Source organism: Mytilus galloprovincialis, chromosome 9, assembly GCF_965363235.1.
Source record: "Mytilus galloprovincialis chromosome 9, xbMytGall1.hap1.1, whole genome shotgun sequence".
NCBI lineage: Eukaryota > Metazoa > Mollusca > Bivalvia > Mytilida > Mytilidae > Mytilus > Mytilus galloprovincialis.
In genome coordinates this window covers 45,945,803-45,966,194 of record NC_134846.1, presented here as the reverse complement: position 1 = coordinate 45,966,194, position 20,392 = coordinate 45,945,803, and the positions used below count along the sequence as shown (strand labels likewise).

The 20,392-nt window shown below is 32.2% G+C and overlaps 2 protein-coding genes across 9 annotated transcripts in view; one reads left to right on the top strand and one right to left on the bottom strand.

Annotated features, from left to right (window-relative positions):
* Positions 1-35: 35 nt before the first annotated feature.
* LOC143045107 (cilia- and flagella-associated protein 184-like) lies at positions 36-19,413 on the top strand. 4 transcript variants are annotated; one of them, XM_076217420.1, is made up of 14 exons: positions 36-140; positions 2,432-2,591; positions 3,126-3,320; positions 3,999-4,082; positions 4,125-4,234; positions 4,934-5,078; positions 6,472-6,608; positions 7,615-7,662; positions 8,763-8,916; positions 10,169-10,362; positions 12,102-12,221; positions 13,311-13,403; positions 15,085-15,222; positions 16,069-19,413. In XM_076217420.1, the coding sequence occupies exons 1-14, from the start codon at positions 126-128 to the stop codon at positions 16,312-16,314; spliced, it is 1,839 nt and encodes a 612-aa protein (XP_076073535.1). In that variant the 5' UTR covers positions 36-125; the 3' UTR covers positions 16,315-19,413. The 4 variants fall into 4 exon arrangements, with proteins under 4 accessions (XP_076073535.1, XP_076073534.1, XP_076073533.1 ...); XM_076217419.1 differs by having other exon boundaries at positions 4,125-4,267; XM_076217418.1 differs by having other exon boundaries at positions 3,999-4,234.
* LOC143045110 (lipopolysaccharide-induced tumor necrosis factor-alpha factor homolog) overlaps positions 17,676-20,392 on the bottom strand; it is a 41,170-nt gene continuing 38,453 nt past the window's right edge. For all 5 annotated transcript variants that reach the window (XM_076217429.1, XM_076217431.1, XM_076217422.1 and 2 more), the window contains one exon: positions 17,676-19,998. In XM_076217429.1, coding sequence (XP_076073544.1) covers positions 19,890-19,998 — 109 coding nt within the window. In that variant the 3' untranslated portion in view covers positions 17,676-19,889. The remainder of the gene's footprint in view (positions 19,999-20,392) is intronic.

Genomic DNA, 20,392 nt, shown 5'->3' with positions numbered 1-20,392 from the left:
ATTTGATAATTAATTTAAACAATAATACCGCCCAACTATTAGTGATTCAAAAACAAATTAATAATAAAAAATATTCTGGAGGGAAAATTGCAACGCCATCTACATTGTTTTCCTTAACAACAAATATGGCTGACCAAGAGGTGATATGAGTAGTTAAACCAAACTTTCTTTAGATAAACCCAAACATATCATTCAAAACTCTATTTTTAAGATTGAGATTATGATAAAAAGTAAATTTGTCATGTGCTCATCAGAAGAAAGATATATATATTATTACAAGGCAATAGTTGATGATTTTTCTTGTCTTTTTGTCAATATTAATTTGATCACACGAAAAAAAGAATTATAGTCAGTTCGGCACCTAGTCAAATCGGCAACCAATACAGACAATTCGACACCTCGTCAAATCATTAATTCATGTTTTTTTGCTAACAGTTTTTGAACCATGACTCCTTAAGCATGTTAAGATAATGAACCAAACTTTGAATGTCAGTTATTATTCAATGACAATGTGCATGTCGCGCCAGGTAGCAAGAATTAAGTAGCAAGTCATTTTGGACATTGACCATTTTGTACCTCTGCCATTTCAGACCTTGACCATTTCCCTATGGACGAAATGCACTTTGTTCTTGTTTTCATAAGTCAATAAGTGGGGAGTTGGCAGATCCTTATTAATCAGATTAAACTACTTTTCATTGGTGGGATGAGTTGGTAGGCCTTAAGTTATCAGGGTTAACCCTAATTACCATGCTGAATTGTTTTCAGAAAATGTCTAATTTTCGTTTATTTGCAAAAATATGCAAATTATATGCAAATGAGCTTAGCCCTGTTGCTGTAGCATATTGATTCCTTTAAATCTAATATAGGTAATCACAGGGTGGGGTGGTCGGGGTGAGGATGCGGGGGTGGGTGGGCGGGAATTTGCCCGAAAGTTGGTCATCAGGTGCAAAAAGCGTCAATTTTGCCGATTTTTCGTCCTTTCTCTTGACCCACAAGACCCAGGAATGCTGGTAAAGGTATCCAGCTGTAGCCTGCATGTAGAGTGGACCCTAGTTAACGAATTGACCCCAACAGTTGTTAGGTCGGAGTGAATCTGATCTTGGTTCAGCAGTCTACAGAAGGTCATTTGGATTTTGCCGATTTTGCCGATTTTTTACTTCAAATGGACCCAAAACCGGAAGTAGTTGTTTCCTATGAGTATTTCAATAATAATAACGATCAGTAGTTATATGGCCATGGGTTTGCACTATTTTTGCAAGTTTTATGCCTCTGAACTTCCTGTGTAAGATACAGATGTGAAGCCCACCCCTCCAGAAAACCGAGTTTTAGCCAATTTCAATTTTCCAATTCCGTATTTGTGCTCAAAATGCTACTTATACATGAGAAACATGAATATGGATAGCCTCAGGTTGACTGAACATCCACAACTTTTAAAATAAGTATCATAAAGTAGACTTCTAAAAGTATGGAACGCCATTGGAGCCAAATAACGGTTAATTGGGTACGCCCGTCATATGACGGTCACCGCATGGTAAGGGTTAAAATTCATATCATAAGTGGGGCAAAGTGGGATTAAAGATTTTTTTACAGAAGTGGAGCATTTTGTAAAAAGTGGGTCAAGTTGATAGAATATTTTTATGCATTCACAAGAAAGAAAGAAAGAAATTCTTGTGTACATTTTTACTAATTGATGGTAACTGGCAATGCCTTTTGATGCTGAATACAATTTCATTGAAACATACATCTCAGTACTATCTTTTTATCCACTCTAAATGAAAAACTGGATGTCAAATAAGATTTTATTAACTGCTATTAATTTTGGTAATTTCGTTTGTGTGATTATGTGACTGACCTATCATCATGATCATTAAAACTACAGGTGTGAAATTATAAATGGAGGCCCTACAGTGACTTGTAGTTACTTCATTAGGACACTGTTGGATAGTTGTCTCATCGTCAATCATACCCTTTCTCCTTTATAATTTCCAAATTCTAATGTGAAATCCTGTTTTCATTTTACTGTATTCTTCAAAATTCAATGCCTTCAAATTATAATTAAAAGTAAGAAAGTAAAATCTAGTGCTGACAAACTATCATCATTCTGAATGAAATTCTTCAATATTTGCCACATACTCTCCACATGGTAACAATTGATTAAAAATGTGCTGAAAATTTTCTGGTACATGTAAATGATAAATTGTTGTCAGAAAAATTGCCAGCACCAATTTTTTTGTAGCCAGTTCAAAAATTTACACCAAAACTCCTCTTCTCCAGACAATGAGACATGCATCACATTTTATTTTTATTAAGTGTATTTTAAGACTGTTCTTTTGTTTTTTAAATTACCAGTATACATGTATAGTGAACATTTAATTTGATTCACTTAGAAAGAGCTAAAAGTAACAACATAGTTTATGAACCTTTTTTTTAGGAGAAAGCACCTACTCCAGCTCCTGCTGAAGAACCAACACAAGAAAAAGCAGTGACCCCACCTGCTGAAAATGGACAGGGTGATACTCCAACAGAACAAGCTACAGAGACCCCTGCAGAACCTGAAGTACAGAGTGAAACAAAGCCTGAGTCTCCTCAAGGTATGTGAATTAATTTTAATCATCGTCTTAAGTATTGGTGAATTTCGTTTTCTTTTGAAAAAAAACCTGCGTAAGTAAATGGTGAAACAAAGCTTGAGATCCATTTAAAATATGCAAATATAAATGTAACAAGAAAGGGAAAATTTATGCTGTTATGATTGCTTGCAATTTTATTCGTTAAAAAGAAATAGGAGTTTTGGAGTAAACAGATTTTCTATAGATATCTTTTTGATTGTATTGTTTAGTTGCTGTCTCAATGACAAAGTGATGTAGACCCCCCATTTCCATTGAAGTTGTAAATTTCGACCAGATTAAACAAAATTTCTCCCATTTAAATATGACATTAATATTATCAACTTGTAAGAAAAGAAAAATGATGAAGATCAAGTAGATTTATTGTATTTTATAAAGGCAAGCTCAGGCAATGTATTGTATATTATAAAGGCAAGCTTAGTCAATGTATTGTATTTTATAAAGGCAAGCTCAGGCAATGTATTATTATTTGATCATAGATACATATTTTTGACATTTAAGCTGAGGTCAAAGCTGAGGGAGATGCAACAAACAATGCAACTGAAGAACAGACACCAACTGAAACAGGGGAGGGGGAAAAACAGGAAGCAAGTTCTCCTGCTGCTGAAGGAGGAGAGGAGAAACCAGTAGAAACGCCAACAGAAGGAGGTGATGAACAGAAAGGAGAGACTGAAGGAGAGGAAAAGAAAGCTGAAGGTAATCTCCACTGGCATGGCAAATCAATGAGTTAAGTCATAATGACCCAAAATAAGTGATACATGTATACTATAGAATAAATTGTATATGGTACTAATATTCACAGGGCTTATAATACCATTGTACTATCTGAATAGAATACTTTATTAGAATGTGTTATACAAGTGTTGCTATAATTTTAGGAAAAATTTAGGAAACTTTGGTATGATTGCAAATGAGACAAATATTCACAGAAAAAAAGGATGAGAAATGAGCAAAAATGCATACCATACAAAAAGCTAGAATGGTCTGAGCAAAACAAGATGCGTACTAATTCAAAGAGAAAACAAGAGTGCTCTTTGAAAATACTGGGGACATCACTGAAATTTTCATGTGTGTCTGTAATTTAAAATCAAAAAATGAAGCACACCTGAAACATCATTATTAACACATTTGGTTCAAGCAAAATCTGCATGCAAACATGAAAGCAATTGTATGAAATATATGCATTTTTTTTTAGGAATTACATAAATTCAATAAGCCTTAATCAACCTCCAGCATCCTAATAATAAATTGGAATATTCTTTCTTGTTTAAATGGTTAGGGAATGGGTGGATGCTAAATGTAAATGCTTATTGATAATCATGCATGCACTGAATCTATGCTATGCATATATATACGAATCATATGTTATTTCAGGTGAAGGTGAAGCAGAGCAGAAACCTGAGGGTGAAGGTGAAGGTCAGCCTGAAGGTGAAGGTGAACAAAAACCTGAAGGTGAAGGTGAACAAAAACCAGAAGGTGAAGGTGAACCCAAACCTGAAGGTGAAGGAGAGGCAGCTGCTACTCCTGTTGGTGAAGAGGGAGAGAAACCTGCTGAAGAGGGTGAACAAAAGGAAGGAGAGGAATCTGGATCTAAATCACCTGTACCTCAAGTATGTTATTATTTAAAATCACCTGTACCTCAAGTATGTTGTTATTCAAAATCACCTGTACCTCAAATATGTTATTTTTCAAAATTGATCTATATCAACATTAGCTTTGAAAAGTTTTCAGCAAACATTAGATAAGTATTAAACAGTTTTTTAGCAACTCATTAATGCAAGTAATTTTTTTTTTTACACCTAAAAAGTGTATGTAGGTAACAGCTCTTCCTAAAAATTAAAAACAATTTATAACTGATATTTGGATTCTTGGCACATTTCACCTCTTTTTAACATTCTACCAGATAAAATTATTATTTTGAATTATTATTTTTCAGTGGTCAAGAGACTTCATCTTGTTTAGGCCTAAAATAAAATATTGTTTGTTTCCTCAATCCCGACTGACCCTGCAAAAATGGTCCTACTCATAAAATTTATTGTCAAAAATAAGTCATTTGTAAGTCAAATATTATTTTATTCATTTCCCATTTTCGGGGCTGCTGGATCATCCGATAATATTCCATCTTTTTGGAAAAATAAAATTAGTTCCCTAACTTCCCTACCTACCTACCCACACCTGGCTTGGCAGGGTCAGGATTGGGGAAACAAACAATATATTAATTTAGGCCTTATTCTAAGGTTCATTGGAATCTGTTTAACTTTTAGGCTATTGACTTATGAAAAATATTCATATTTGACAATTATTTACAGAGTGATACCTTTGCTGAAGGTGAACGACCAGAAGAGGATGGAACAGGAGTAGAGGTAGCAGAAAAATTATCTCGAGAGGGAAGTCCTGCCCCAGAGGTCAAACCAGATATCTTGGAACCTGGTACTCCAGAAAGGTCAAGACCTCGTAAGTTTTTACAATTGCTTTGAAGAAAAGAAATAATGAGGTATTTAACAATTTGGAACTGGGAAGTAAAATTTTCTTCAAGTTAAACAATAATACATATCTCTATTCTTTAAATGGATGATTTTTCCTGTATTCTAAAATTTCAGCTAGTATGATACATGTTTGATCCAGAACTGTAAAAACTGAACTCACGAGAAATAGGATTTATGTTTAGACACTTACCCTAACATAAGTAATCAAACCGAAATAGTTTTTGTCGAGCCTGCAACTTTTGTTGCAGAAAGCTCGACATAGGGATAGTGATCATGCGGCGGCGGCTACGGCGGCGGCGGCGGCGGCGGCGGTGTTAGCTCACTTCTTAAAAGCTTTATATTTTAGAAGGTGGAAGACCTGGATGCTTCATACTTTGTATATAGATGCTTCATGTTACAAAGTTTCCGTCAGTCACATGTCCAATGTCCTTGACCTCATTTATATGGTTCAGTGACCACTTGAAAAAAAAGTTCAAATTTTTTGTAATGTTGAATTCTCTCTTTTTATAAGTAATAGGATAACTATATTTGATATGTGTGTACCTTGCAAGGTCCTCATGTCTGTCATACAGTTTTCACTTGACCTCGACCTCATTTCATGGATCAGTGAACAAGGTTAAGTTTTGGTGGTCAAGTCCATATCTCAGATACTATAAGCAATAGGGCTAGTATATTCGGTGTATGGAAGGACTGTAAGGTGTACATGTCCAACTGGCAGGTGTCATCTGACCTTGACCTCATTTTCATGGTTCAGTGGTTATAGTTAAATTTTTGTGTTTTGGTCTGTTTTTCTCATACTATATGCAATAGGTCTACTATATTTGTTGTATGGAATGATTGTAAGGTGTACATGTCTAGCGGGCAGATGTCATGTGACCCTGACCTCATTTTCATGGTTCAGTGGTCAAAGTGAAGTTTTTGAGTTTTGGGCTTTTTATCTAATACTATATGCCATAGGTCAACTATATTTGGTGTATGGAAATATTTTATGATCTTTATGTCAGTTGCGCAGGTTTTATTTGACCGTGACCTCATTTTCACGGTTCATTGCATAGTGTCAAGTTTTTGTGTTTTGGTCTATTTTTCTTAAACTATAAGTAATGGGTCAACTATATATGTTGTATAGAAGCATTGTTAGCTGTACATGTCTGCCTGGCATGGTTCATCTGACCTTGACCTCATTTTCAAGGTTCATTGGTCTTTGTTTAGTTATCTTGGTTAATGTTAAGTTTATGTGACAGTTGTAATAAAGCTTAGCTTTATACCTAGGACTATCAACATAATATCAATGATTAGTATAGAAGGCGAGACATTTCAGTGTGTGCACTCTTGTATTAACTAAAATTTGTTTTCTTTTATAGCTTCAGAAACCGAGATGAGAGATGGTCACATGTCACCTTTTATGGAGGAAGATGAGGAGGCTGTACAGAAAGAAGGTGAAGAAAGAGAAGACGTAGAAGAAGAAGACGAGGAGGAGGAGGATGAAGAAGAAGAATATGTATGTTATTTTTTATCCATCCACAGCAGGCAATGGGGGCATTAGGTGTTACCCTTGACCCTCTGTCTTTCCATCATTTCCACACTCTTAACTTAAGCTTGCCTCATCCAAATTTATGGAACTCCTACACAGTGCTTGGAGGAGCCTCAGTGGCCAAGTGGTCTAATTATTTACTTCTGTAATCACTAGCCAGTCAACACTAAGGTTGTGAGTTCGAAGCCCACTTGTGCGGTGCACTTGATTCCAATCTTAATTGACTAGGATTGTCAGTTTTCTTATGGAAGGTCCTGGTTTTCTCTGGGCACTGCGGCTTTCTCCGCCAATAAAAACTGGCCGCCACAGAATAGCCTTAATGCAGTGCTTTAAAGTGGCGTTAAAACACCAAAAATCAATCAATCACAACACAAGACAGATTTCGGTCTTGGGCTGCAAGTCATTTACTGTTCAAGAGTAGTGCCCCTTATTAACTTCCAAAAGTTCAAAGCTCCTGCGGGGGCAATTATGTCCTTAGACACATTTTTCTTTATTTTGCTGCGGGTTGATCTGGTGTAAAAAAAAAAAAAACTTTTTCACTTTTTTGTTAGTATCTTTTATAAGAAATGTGTGTTTTTCCTCAGATTTCTGCAGAGTTGGGAAACAGCACAAAATAAGTTCATAATTGTATTCTGTACAATAACTAAGTCAACCTATTGGGATTCCTATTCCGAATATGATGGCCCCTTTAAAAAATTGGTTTATTGAATAGAATAGAGTGAATATGTGGAATGTGTCAAAGAGACAACAACCTGAACAAAGAGCAGAAATAGCCATTGGCCACCATTAGGTCCTCAACGCACCAAAGAAAATTCAGCACTCGTGGGAGAGCTGCATCAGTTTTCCTCGAAAGTAAAAATTGAAACATACTTTATTTAATCTGATATTGTTATTTCTAAGTAGTGATGTATTAGACAAGAGTTTTTATTATATAATTTGTTTGTCAATAATATGATTTGTTTGTTAATTTTAGCACTTGCAACCCCAGTATGACAGAGATGAGCTGTTAGAAAAATACACAGTAAGTACTAATGGGGAAATACAAAATTATTTAAAGTGTGTTACATTGACCAAATTGTTTAGAATTCACCTATGAACTTGAATAGCAAACAGAAATGTTTCATTTTCCATCTGAAAAAGCTTTTATGAATATTTTTGAAATCTGAATACTTTTCCCCTGCTTTTCAGTTAAGTTCCATCATTTACTTCCATGTTGAAGACTTGAAGTTAGTTGGACTGTGCAGATTTGTTTAATTGTGATTTACGTAAATGATATATGGTTCCCGGTAAGCTAGACAGATCGAATGTTTGTGTGCACACATATAGAAAATGGTTTAACCCCAGTACTTTTTATGTCTGTACCAAGTAGAGCTATCTTGGCGCTGTGTGTTTTTATTTTTTGTTTACCTTTGTTTGGTTTCCTAAGCTCTTGTCATGGTATAACATCTCTTGCTGAAGAGTCATTAAACAATCTTAATGCCCTATTTATGGGCATTATGTTTTCTGGTCTGTGGGTCTGTCTGTTCATCTGTTTATCTGTCTGTTCTGCTTTAGGTTAAAGTTTTTGGTCGAGGTAGTTTTTGATGAAGTTGAAGTCCAATCAACTTGAAACTTAGTACACATGTTCCTTATGATATGATCTTTCTAATTTTAATGCCAAATTAGAGATTTTACCCCATTTTCACGGTCCACTGAACATAGAAAATGATCATGCGGATGGGGCATCCGTGTACTTAGGACACATTCTTGTTTAACATCAGTTAATCATTTTTTTATGCCCCATTTATGGGCATTATGTTTTCTGGTCTGTGCATCTGTCCGTTCATTTTTACATCTGTCCCGCTTCAGGTTAAAGTTTTTGGTTGAGGTAGTTTTTGATGAAGTTGATAATCATCTTGAAACTTAGTACACATGTCCTCTATGATGTGATCTTTCTAATTTTAATGCCAAATTAGAGATTTTCCCCATTTTCAGGGTCCATTTAACATAGAAAATGATAGTGCAAATGTGGCATCTGTGTACTATGGACACATTCTTGTTTTTTTTTTTTAAATTCTAGTAAATTAGGTTCTTCATATTGAGAAAAAAACCATTACATATAATCCTTCATTCATTTTTCAGCTTATAATGGCAGAACGAGAGCAGCTACAACAACAGAACTACCAGTTACAACATAAATTAGCCGAATTCTTTAGAAAGAAGAAAGCAGATGATGTTAGACAAGATTATGACAAAACTGCCAGTGATCAGGATTCTAAATATGTTAAATATATAAGTAAGTAAGGGCTATTCCAGAAAAAAATGTATGGGGGGGTTGGAAGGCACATTATATTAATAATACATGGGTGATGGGTATCAGAGCTACTTTTCACACTATAATGCACTATAATTCTCAATTATAATTGTCTGGGTGGCGGGTGCTGAAAAAAACTGCCTTCCAACTCCCCCATACATTTTTTTTCTGGAATAGCCCTAACATGATTATGACAAAACTGCCAGTGATCAGGATTCTAAATATGTTAAATATATAAGTAAGTAACATGATTAGTATTCAAACTTTTGTAAAAAGATGGATGGATTAAGGATGTTTGAACAAGTTGTGAAATTTCTGAAAACTGAATTTATACCACTGATTTGAGGGAGGTGAAAACATTTTATGACGATTTTATGCTTAGAAATCATACAGAAAGTGAAAAACATAACAGATTTAATTTGCCTTGGTAACCCTCAGGTTTAAAATGTGCGCAAATATGAAGCTTACCCATGTTTAATTTAGCATAGAGCATGTTATTTGACTAAAAAATGAAAAGATACATTTTAATACACTTTTTAAAGTTTCTTCAGAATTTTCTACCTAGCAGCTGCCCACAGAAATGTTCATTCTGATCTCAGGGGTCTTTCAAAATATATTTGACAAAATTTAATTGAAACATCATACATTTGTTGAGCTAAAACATTTTTTTTTTTTGCAAAGTGAATGACATATTGATAAAATAAGTTTTGAATTTACATTTTCTTTGCTAGATCTTAAAAGAAAAAAAGTTGTTCTTAAAAAACGTAATGTGTTTAAAAAATATTTTGAAATGAATTTCTTCATAACCTCTTTTAAACTATAACAGTCAAATGTTTCAAAATTATCTTTTATTTGCTTAAAAAAGAAGTTCCAGTGCATTGTTAACATATTTGCTAATTGAAAGACATCATTTATGACATTTCTATCTATTGAATAAAATCATAATAATTCAATGCATACATATGTTTTGACATATAAATGAGGGGGATAGGACCTTTATCGGGACTCTGGGATCGGGTGTTTTTAATCTCGGGATTTTGGGATTGACCCTTTCGGGATTTGGGAATTCTTTATTCGAATTTCAGGACCTCGGGATTATGTTATTTTTAAGCCCGGGACTTCGGGATTTCGTGTTTTTAAGCCCAAGATTTCGGGATCAGGACCCCTCCTTCCCTCCCTCATAAATGAGTTACATTAAAAACATATCTATATTAATTTTCTAATTGTATTTTAGATCAACTTGATGAGCTCAGAAGTCAAGATTCTAAAGAAAAAGAACAGTATAAGTTAGAAATGGATGATTTGAGATTAAAATGTGAAGAAAGAAAACAAAAAGTTGATGAAGAGAGAAATAAATTTATGGAATTTAAAAAACAAGTAGCATTGAATGCTATTAGCAATAGATCAGGAAAACCACTGCCACCAAAGGTAAGCTAAAGTCAAGTCTTTGTCTTGTAACATTGAGTTTGATCAGATAATTTAAACATGAGGGCTGTTGGTTGGGGGTTAAAGTCAAGTGTTAGTCTTGTAACATTGCGTTTACATTGATAAAGTAAAAAATTAGGGCTGGTGGATACGGGTAAATGTGATTCTGTTTTCTTACAGTATCCATCTTCATTCCAGAGTTTTCAAACTCTACAGTTTCAAGAAATAAAGAAAAAAACACACATATGAGTGTTTGTGTCAGTGTTCTCCCCAGAAATTTTGGATAGCATCACATTTTGCGTAAAAAAATATAACTGTATTTTTTTTTAATGTCATTTGTCGCGTCACGTTGATGCTCTATTTCCTTTATATGTTTTAGTTTATATTGTTCAATTCATAACTGAGAATACAATTAAACTATAACCACAAAAACAGTTGTTTCAGTTTATATTTTCTTTATTCATTTATAGTTACAGAATTATTTTTTTCCTCTTGTGCCAAATAAAAATAAATATGTGGTTTCAGTTACCCAACAATAAGTCAAATGAATGAATGGTTCATTATAGTGCAACCTGTATATATACAAAACTAAATATCTAGTACCCAAAATTAACTAATTTTTATATTATATTAAGTAAAGATAAAGTAGCAAAAACAAAAAAAAAATCAATTTAAGTTTTTTTTTTATCATGTTTATGAATATCATTGTTTCATGGCACTCAATGAATTAGTCCCAGTTGTTTCTTATCTTTACATCAAAATGATATGTATTTTTAACAAAGTTATCTAACAAATAGTCTGTTAATGCGTAGTTTTCTCAATTGGTATATTTTTTCTGTCTACTGTCCATCTGTTGTCATTATCGTGAAAATGCGGATTTTGTCATATCTGGTCCGGTTCCAATCCGTAGTTTACACAAAAATGTGTAATGGCGTGTAATGGCGGCCGTAGAAAAAATTACGAAAATGAGTCCGAGAATAAACATTGTTTGACAAGAGATTGTGAATGAATAAGACGCTTTTAATGCATTAAATGGATTAAACATAAACTTAAGCCAATTATGATCACTTTTTAAAGAAGTATAAAACTTATTTTAGCTCAAAACCAAAATTCTCGTTCTCGTTTTACCGGAAGAGAAAGAAAGTAATTTTTGGAGAGTTACACAAAATAAACGACTTTTATAAAAAAAAAATCATTTCAATCTTTGAAATTTCGTTATACAAAACGTAGATTTCGAATTGTTTTGGGATTGCATTTTTCCATGTCGAAATTGGTGATTGCAGACACGTGGTATTAGTCATGTCACAAGTGTCAGCTTTGGATATTCGCATCCAAACAGTTATAACCCTGAGGGCAATTAACACCTGGCTATTTAATCTCTTAATTGCTTTTAATGTCCGACTTAAAGGGATTACAATTAAAGGTGATCTAATTTTTATGATCATAATCGATAATAGATGAAAGTTCAAAATTGAGGACAAGTAAAATAGCATCTTCAAAATAATTATAGCGTCGCGGGAATTATTATAGCATCACGGTGAAAAAATATAGCGTCGCGGTACCGCGACGCTAAAACGGCCTGGGGAGAACACTGTGTGTAAGTTATTGTTTCAGACTTAATTTCTATTCCATATAATGTAATGCTATTCATCAGTTATAAATAGCAGAAAACCTCAATTGTAGAAAATACTTAATTATCTTTATTATGATTTCAACATAAATTTTTTAAATGTTTATTGTAGGATATAGAACAAGCATTGATAGCTGAGAAAAAGAAGGAATCAGATGTTGTAGATGTCCGATTGGAGAACATCAAATTAAAGAATAAATTAAAGAAAAAAGAAATGGAACTCAAATCAAAGGTTTGATTATTTTTCATCATGCATGATTTTTAACAACTTTTTGTTTAAAACAACAGAATAAACTATTACCAAAAAAACCTTATAACTTTATATTTGCTACTACTGAACATCACAGTAGCTTCTGGTAAAATTTGACATCACTTGAGAAAAATAAAAGGAACAGTTACAAAAACATTGTATTGCTACTGGCCTGCTATTAATGGTCATTACAGAGATCCAGCAAAAGAAAGTGATTTTTGAACGAAGGACGTCATTTGTTTAAGTGATACAAATTCTCAGGTCAAGTTTTGCAAATTCCAGAATTATTTAGTGTTAAGGTCTATTACAGCCAGATGTTCTGGACTGGCAGGACTGCACATCTTTTTAAAAAATGTCCTTCTATATATTAGACAAAGCTGTTCTGCACTATTAAGTGTAAATATATTTAAAATCTTAATTGTTTTGAAGATGAAATAGAAATGACAATATGCACCAAACAGATATAAGACAATCCAATAAATCAGGATATTTTGAAAAAGAGATATGAATGAAAGGATATGTGTGGAACATTTGTCAATGGGACATGCTACCAAAACAATTGAAAAATAAAAATCAAATAACATGAAATTCAACACATAATCTTACACCTTTGATAGCTGTTCATAGATATTTCAAGCTATATAAATTGCCCTGTGTATAGAAAAGGTGTGAACAAAAAACTCATCAAAGATACTGAACTCAAAATGTTGTATACCAAAGGTGTCTTTTGTCTTAAAAAAGTAAAAAGTTTAAATGAAGTACATGTACAAAGTTGAAGAGCATTGAGGATTCAAAATTTCTATAGAATGCCATCATTACTGAAGACTCTGAATTGGGTTGAAAAAGACATAATAAAGACTGTTACTGATGATGTTCCTGTCTTTATAGACCAGACACATAAACCTGAACCTTTTACTCTTGATCATTATGAAAAATTAAAAGATATATAAAAGATTGTTCAATCAAAATCAGTACCAAAAACATACTTTGAAGTTTGTAATACTAAGATTGAAATTAACAAAACACATGTACATTTGAAAAAGACTAATGTTGTAAAATATTTCATTTTAGGAAGAATTAGCTGCTGGTTTGCATTTAATTGACTTTGAACAGTTGAAGATAGAAAACCAAACATATAATGAGAAAATTGAAGAGAGAAATGAGGTAAGGTTATCTCCCCCTTTTTTTTAATTTTATGTTTCAATTACAGGGTAAGTACAGAATCAACAATTGTGCAACAAAATGATAACATTTTCTCCTACCATGGAAGGATATATAATATTTTATTTCTAATTAGTACAACGTGTAAAGAAAAGTTTTGAACTGGTAGTATATTTTCTTAAAATTTTGATTTCACTGTTAAATGCTTCATAAGCCCTGAGTTTTCTATTTATTAACAATATTTTTCTTTTTCCATCATGTAACTTGAATTATTTCAAGATGTATTGTAGAACAATTTCACAATCTTTTTATTGTTTGCAAGTTACAGTTATATTTATCATGGAAACTAGCTATTAGGATTTTGGAAAGGGGGATAATTTCAACTGGTATTGTGTATTAAATGGTGTTATTAGAATCTTTTATGACATTTGTTTAGTTTTTACTAAGCAGTCTTCCAACTAAGCCCTTCAGAGTGAATATTTCATATCTTCTCTCAATTATAAAATGGTTAAGTAGAGATATAAATATGTCATCCACTACTGATTAGGGGACAGATGATATTACATAAAACAGATGTTTAAAACAAAAACTGAGTGTGCAAATTTTTGATAAACCCTCAAGTTAAGAAATTACAAAAGTAAAAAGTAAATATTCTGATTTAGTTTTACATCTACACATTACCTCATCAGATATTAAAAAGAAGAAGCACGAGTTTTGAATAATGTACTATTTTTCATAGTTTTATATGTTATATTTAAGCTTTGAATCTTTAATATGGTAAATTTCGGTAAATTTCAACAGCTTAATTAAGTTCATTACATATACATTAATTTGTTGTAACTAAAATACTATGAGAGCTCAACCACATCCTCTTATTGCATGTATTGATAGATTGTCAAAAGATGTTAAGAAGAAAAAAAAAGAAAAGAATATAAGAAGAACAATTAGGTCTTTTCTCATCTAGGGGATAGATCCCATTGATACTAAATGATACCTCAATATTTTTATGGTAGGGGTGTGCCATTCTGGCCTAAAAAATGTACCAATTTTAATATACATGTAACATAACGTTCAGCACCTATAGTCAGGAGCAGATCCAGAACTTTTTGTAAGGGGGGGGGGGGGCTAACTGACCTAATAGGGGGCCACTCTAGTCATCAGTGATTCCCTAAATAATCAACCAAATTTTTCCCATGAAAAAAAGGGGGGGGGAGGCATTTGGAACTTATTTTGAAGGTGAACTTTCATATTAATTCATATATTAGTTTAATAGTTTAATTTAGTATAATAACATTGACTATTTATAATATAAGATTCTGAATAGCATATTCATATATGAAATGAAGATCATACATACCCCAAATCAATATATAGTTATCAAACATAAATGCATTTTTATATAGTATGTTATAAAAAGGAGGGTCATTTTTATATAAAACCTCTCAAAAAGGGGGAGGTAGTGCTGTGTATTTACTATTAATCCATTTATGCAACAATTACCACTTGTGGATCAGGATAAAATAACATGTGCTTCCTGTCATCTAACAAATTTTAATTGGAGTGACAGTTTAATTTGAAATTATGGTGTTTTTTTAAGTGGTGCAGATGATAAGCCCAACATCATTTTGATGTGATTTCTCGGGCTTAGTTGCAAGACTGTAAGCGATATATTGTATTTTTACAGGAATTGTTGAAATTACGTAAAAAGATAACCAGCACAGTACAAGTATTAACACATTTAAAGGAAAAATTACAGTTTGTTCAAGGAGAAAATTTGAGGGAAAAAGAAGTGCTTAAAGATGTAGAAAAAGAAGTAGCTATGGTAATTATTTCAGATTAATATTGAGACAACATTGTTAAAAAGCAATGGTTGTTTTCTCTCAAATTTGTTTTACGCTTATTGTTTGTCATTTATCAAGTCTTTGGTTTTCTTATTTGAAATGGTCTACATTTTGTCATGTTTGGGCCTTTCATAGCTGCCTCTACAGTATAAGGTTGGCTCATTGTTGTAGGCAGTACGGTGAACTTTGTAGTACTAGTAGCCCACATCCTTATCATTTAAACTTGTGTGGATAGTTGTCTCTTTGCATTCATACCACAGTTTTCATTTCTCTAAAAGAGAGAAACATTGAAACATCAATTTAGTTCATTATAGTTTGACAGAACATGTTTCATTTGTTTTTTCTTCATTGAAGTTTTGTACAGATTTACTCAAGATTTGTTCAATGTCACTTCATACTCAACATTTATAGACATTTCTTCATATAAACTAACAGCTTGATTTATGACAGAACAGCAAATGAAAAACAAAGATGGCCGACAGGAATCAATTTTTCTCTCAATCATACCACATATGTTCACCAAAAAAAAAAAAAAATGAAATCTCAAACTTTATACAATTATTTTCACAAATACCAGTTCAAACAATTTTCATGACGATGATGGTATTGAAATGCAATTTAAAAATGATTTGGACTCCAACTTGATCCAATTACACTTTTACAAAAGAAAATATTTATGAATACTCAAAAATTCATAATAGAAATAGTATCATGTAATATGCTGTGAGAATGAAACCCAAGAATGCTATCCAAACATGAATATTAGCAGTATATATGCTTCTTATTGACGTTTTGGCGGTAATCATATGTTGATTTTTATTTTGCAGAAAAGAGACATTTTATCAAGGACCAAACAAGCTAGAGATGCTTTACGTATAGACAATCAGAAGTTAAGACAAAATTGTGGCCTGTTAGGCAATGAACCATTACTCAGAGACTTCGAGGAGAGAAAAGATGAAGGGGACGATTTAAAAGACAGACTTGAAATGCTTAAAATGAGACATGCTGAGTTGACATTAAACTGTAATCAAGTTAGACGGAAAATCGAACAGGCACGACAGAGTCACGGATGAAAAATATTTTAATAGACAACTAATTTTAAATGACTGTGATATTTATTGTTTTATATTATATGTACAGAAATAAATGTAAACTAAGTCTTTATGTATCTAGACAAAGTTCTTTAATACACAGTGGGAAGAAGTATCAATGGATAAAATCAGATACTCAAGTTTTCTGTATTTGTTTCACAGTCAAAAATTAAAGCAGGGTATACTCAGACACTTTAAGTAATAGATTAACTATATTGAGTGTATAAAATGATTGTGCACATGTCCAACTGACAGAGTTGATCTGACCTTGTTTATTTGTTAAGGTTTAATGATATATAATAATATATATATATTAATTGTGAATGGAAATCGGGAATGTATCAAAGAGACAACAATCTGACCAAAATGCAGAAAACAGCCCAACACAGTGAGAAAATCCTGCATCCAGACTGATTCCAGAGGCAACGTCAGCTGTCCCTTCAACTAAAATGTGTACTTATTCAGAAAAAATAGACATCACACTAAACTTTGAAACATATAAATGAATAATAATTAAATAAACATACAAGACTAACAATGGCCAGAGGCTCCTGACTTGGTACAGGCGCAAAAATATCAGTAAGACAGAGTTTCTCTGATCTTGTCCTTTAATATTTTTATTGATTTGGTCAACATTAAGTTTTGGTGGTTATATCTGTCACTATAAGTTAATTGTCAATTTCATTAGTTGTATTGAATGTGTACATGTTTGTCTGACAGGGTTCATCTGACCATGACCTTAATTTCATAGATCATGAATTGTTGGTCAGTGGCTTTGCTGTGTTTCTCTAACTCTACATGTTTGTCTGACAGGGTTCATCTGACCATGACCTTAATTTCATAGATCATGGATCGTTGGGTCAATGGTTTTGCTGTGTTTCTCTGACGCTGAGTAAAAAATAAATTATATTCTTTGTATAAAATGATTGTCAGGGTTTACTTCTTTGTCTGACAGAGAGCATTTGACCTTGATCTCATTTTCATGATCAATGTAAAATTTTGTGATCTGGTCCCTTATCAGACATTATAAACATTACTTGCTCCTTTGGATTCGTATTCCTTTGTGGATTTCTGATCGAGATACCTGGTGTTATTTCTGTTTGTAATTCCTTATTTAACTGTTGTATGATTAATTGTAAATTTGTTCTCATTTTGAATATACATATAATACAAAAAGTTTTATCAAATAACCATCAATTCATCAATTAATCCTATATAGCAGAGTGGTGCACATACCAGCAACATGAGTTAGGCCTTGACTTCTTGACAGTGTTTCTTTGGTTTCTTCTTATGACAAGGCCAAAGCAAATTAATATATACAGACTAACAAAATAAACTGAGAATTTTTGGTTAATAGTTTTATTGTTATATGTAATGAACAATTATTTGCATCAAGTGACATTCAAGTTTATACATAATTACTTTAAGATCTTTTTCTCAAAATTAAACAAAACACTTATATTTATATGTCAAATAAAACAAGTATCTATTGGTACTAACATTTTTAACAGAATAAAACAGATCTTTTTAAAACATTGCAAATATAAAAAGTAACAATGCCTGCTCAACTTCCAATTGATAAGAGCTTTAAAATTACACTTCAAAATGTCAAAAACAAGAGTAGTGAACATTCTTTAAAGTACATACCTGTAGTCTATAAATGAAATAATTTACCAGCTTTTTCATTGGACAGGAATTTGACTAACTCTTATGTTATAATAAATTTAATAAAAAAAAAGTATATATAATGCTGACTTTATAATGAATTTCATCAACAAAATTACATACAAAAGGCATCTTACTAGATTTAAATTTACAGTTTTAATGCTAAATATAATAATTAAACAAATGAATCATAATGCTCAGGTTTCTTATAACATCCATAATATATAATATTCAATTCTGGATTTCTTCAAAAACTAGGATACATTTTGCATTTTTACAGTTATCAATCAAATGGATTTCAAAGTTTTTAACTGAAAGGGGTGCTTAAAAATTACTGGTTAAAATAATTTTGACAAAATCTTATATATAAATAAAACATGACCTTTTTAAATGAGAAGGATGTAAAAGAATATGGTACATGAATTCAGAAGATATTTACAACAACCAAGTGTTATGGGTTAAAGTGTGTAAAATAAAAATGGTGCTAAATGTAAAGGCTGTCAGATCTTAATTTCTGTACAGCAATTGTACTTGTCTTGAATAGAGAGGGGGACAGGACCTTTTTTGGGACGTCAGGATCGGTTGTTTTTAAGCTCAGGATTTCAAGACTTACCCTTTCGGGATCTGGGATTTCTTTTTATCGAATTTCGGGATGTCAGGATTTATTTTTTTTTAATTCTGGACCTCAGGATTTCATGTCTTTAAGCCTGGGATTTCAGGATCAGGCCCCTCCGACCCTCCCCCCTCAATAGAGAATGAATAATTAACCAAAATAAGGATAACTGTATAACACAATATAAATATTGTCTTTTTTGCCTCTGAAGAATGTCTGTGAATTCAAACTGAAGAAGTTTTACTTGGCCTTGTACTTATACTGATAATTGTAAATTGTCCATTGCCAAGCTGAATTTATAAACATTTTTTTTGTAGGTGGCAAATATATATATATGAAAAGTTGAGGAGGAGATGGACCTGTATTTCGGGATCCGGGAAATCTTTTTTTTTCAAATTTCGGGTTGTCAGGATTTAAATTTCTTTAAATTCAGGACCTCAGGATTTCTGGATCATGACCCCCCCCCCTTTTCCCCCTCAAAGTTGTGTTTTGTTTTTTTTTGTGTCATTGGGTTGCTGTCTCCCTGACATGTACCCCACATTCATATCATATCAAAGTGAAGTTATAATATAATAATATACATTTTTCAACAACAACAAAATTAAAATTGCATTATTTACAGTGCATTTAATGAGTAATATGAATAGTTCTAACAATTTGATTGAATGATTAAAAACAACAATTTTGATTTTCTTTTGCAGACAAGATTAGTGTTAAGACCAAACTTGTCAAAAATAACATTGGAAGCTATTTCCATAAACAACTAGAAGATTTCTAACAATTAAATCTGCAAACCTGACGTCCATCATAAAAAAAAAGTTCCTGCATACCTAATTCTGCCATTATTTCCACTGTGGTTTTGATTTTTGGCTGAGGGAATTAAAGTCATTTTATTTGAACTCGAAAAAACTCTTTGCAGAGTTAAGGAATGAAATCTGGATATTTATATGTGATAATTAAACAAAAAAATATTGCATCACACTTTCTAAAATCATCAGATCTTCAAACAGTATAAACAAACATAATGTGTAAAAATAAAAAATTAAGCCATACAGTTATAAAATTACCTATCATGATAATATTAAAAAGAATACAAATGAAAATGTAAAATTAAATCTCAATCAAACTGTCTCATATCAACAAAAAATGGAATGTTTAATTTCACAACAAAATCAGATTAATAAAATTAATAAAAGCATAAAGTCTAAATAATGTTAATTTGCATCCCCTTCTTCATTCTGGTCCCAAGTCAAATCATCACCAATCAACCAGTTAATGTTTACATTCTGTTCCATCTTGAAATCACCTGGCGACAACTTGGACAAGTATGGATGACATCTTTACAACCATCCACACAGAATGGGATAAAACAACATCCAAGATCACATCTGTAAATTCATAAAAGAGTTTATATTAATATTACTTTCTCATTAATTTTTGAAACAAATCTCTACAACCACTAAGTAGAGGAAGAGTACTTTTGTTTCTATTTTTCATCTCAAAATTGTTTGATATTGAAGTTCTGAACCTATCAGTTATTTTAAATCACAATTATAGACAGATAAGTGAGGGCACTAGCTAAATATTTTATAGTATGTATAGGAATTTTTATAGCTGACTATACATTATGGGTTTGGATTATTGTTTAGCGCTGTATAATGACCATGATGTACTTAGGTGAGGTTAGGTAAAAATTCATAAATTAAGAAATTAAATTTGATACTTTAAGCTGGTAGAGCATCAATTAAGGATAAAGATAAGCTAAAAATATTGATAGGTCAT

Excerpts from the sequence above, each read along its gene's own strand:
- LOC143045107 (XM_076217417.1), top strand. Across the intron at positions 10,363-12,101 it reads GAAAACCACTGCCACCAAAG|GATATAGAACAAGCATTGAT; the intron begins GTAAGCTAAAGT and ends TGTTTATTGTAG. Across the intron at positions 15,223-16,068 it reads TAGAAAAAGAAGTAGCTATG|AAAAGAGACATTTTATCAAG; the intron begins GTAATTATTTCA and ends TTTATTTTGCAG.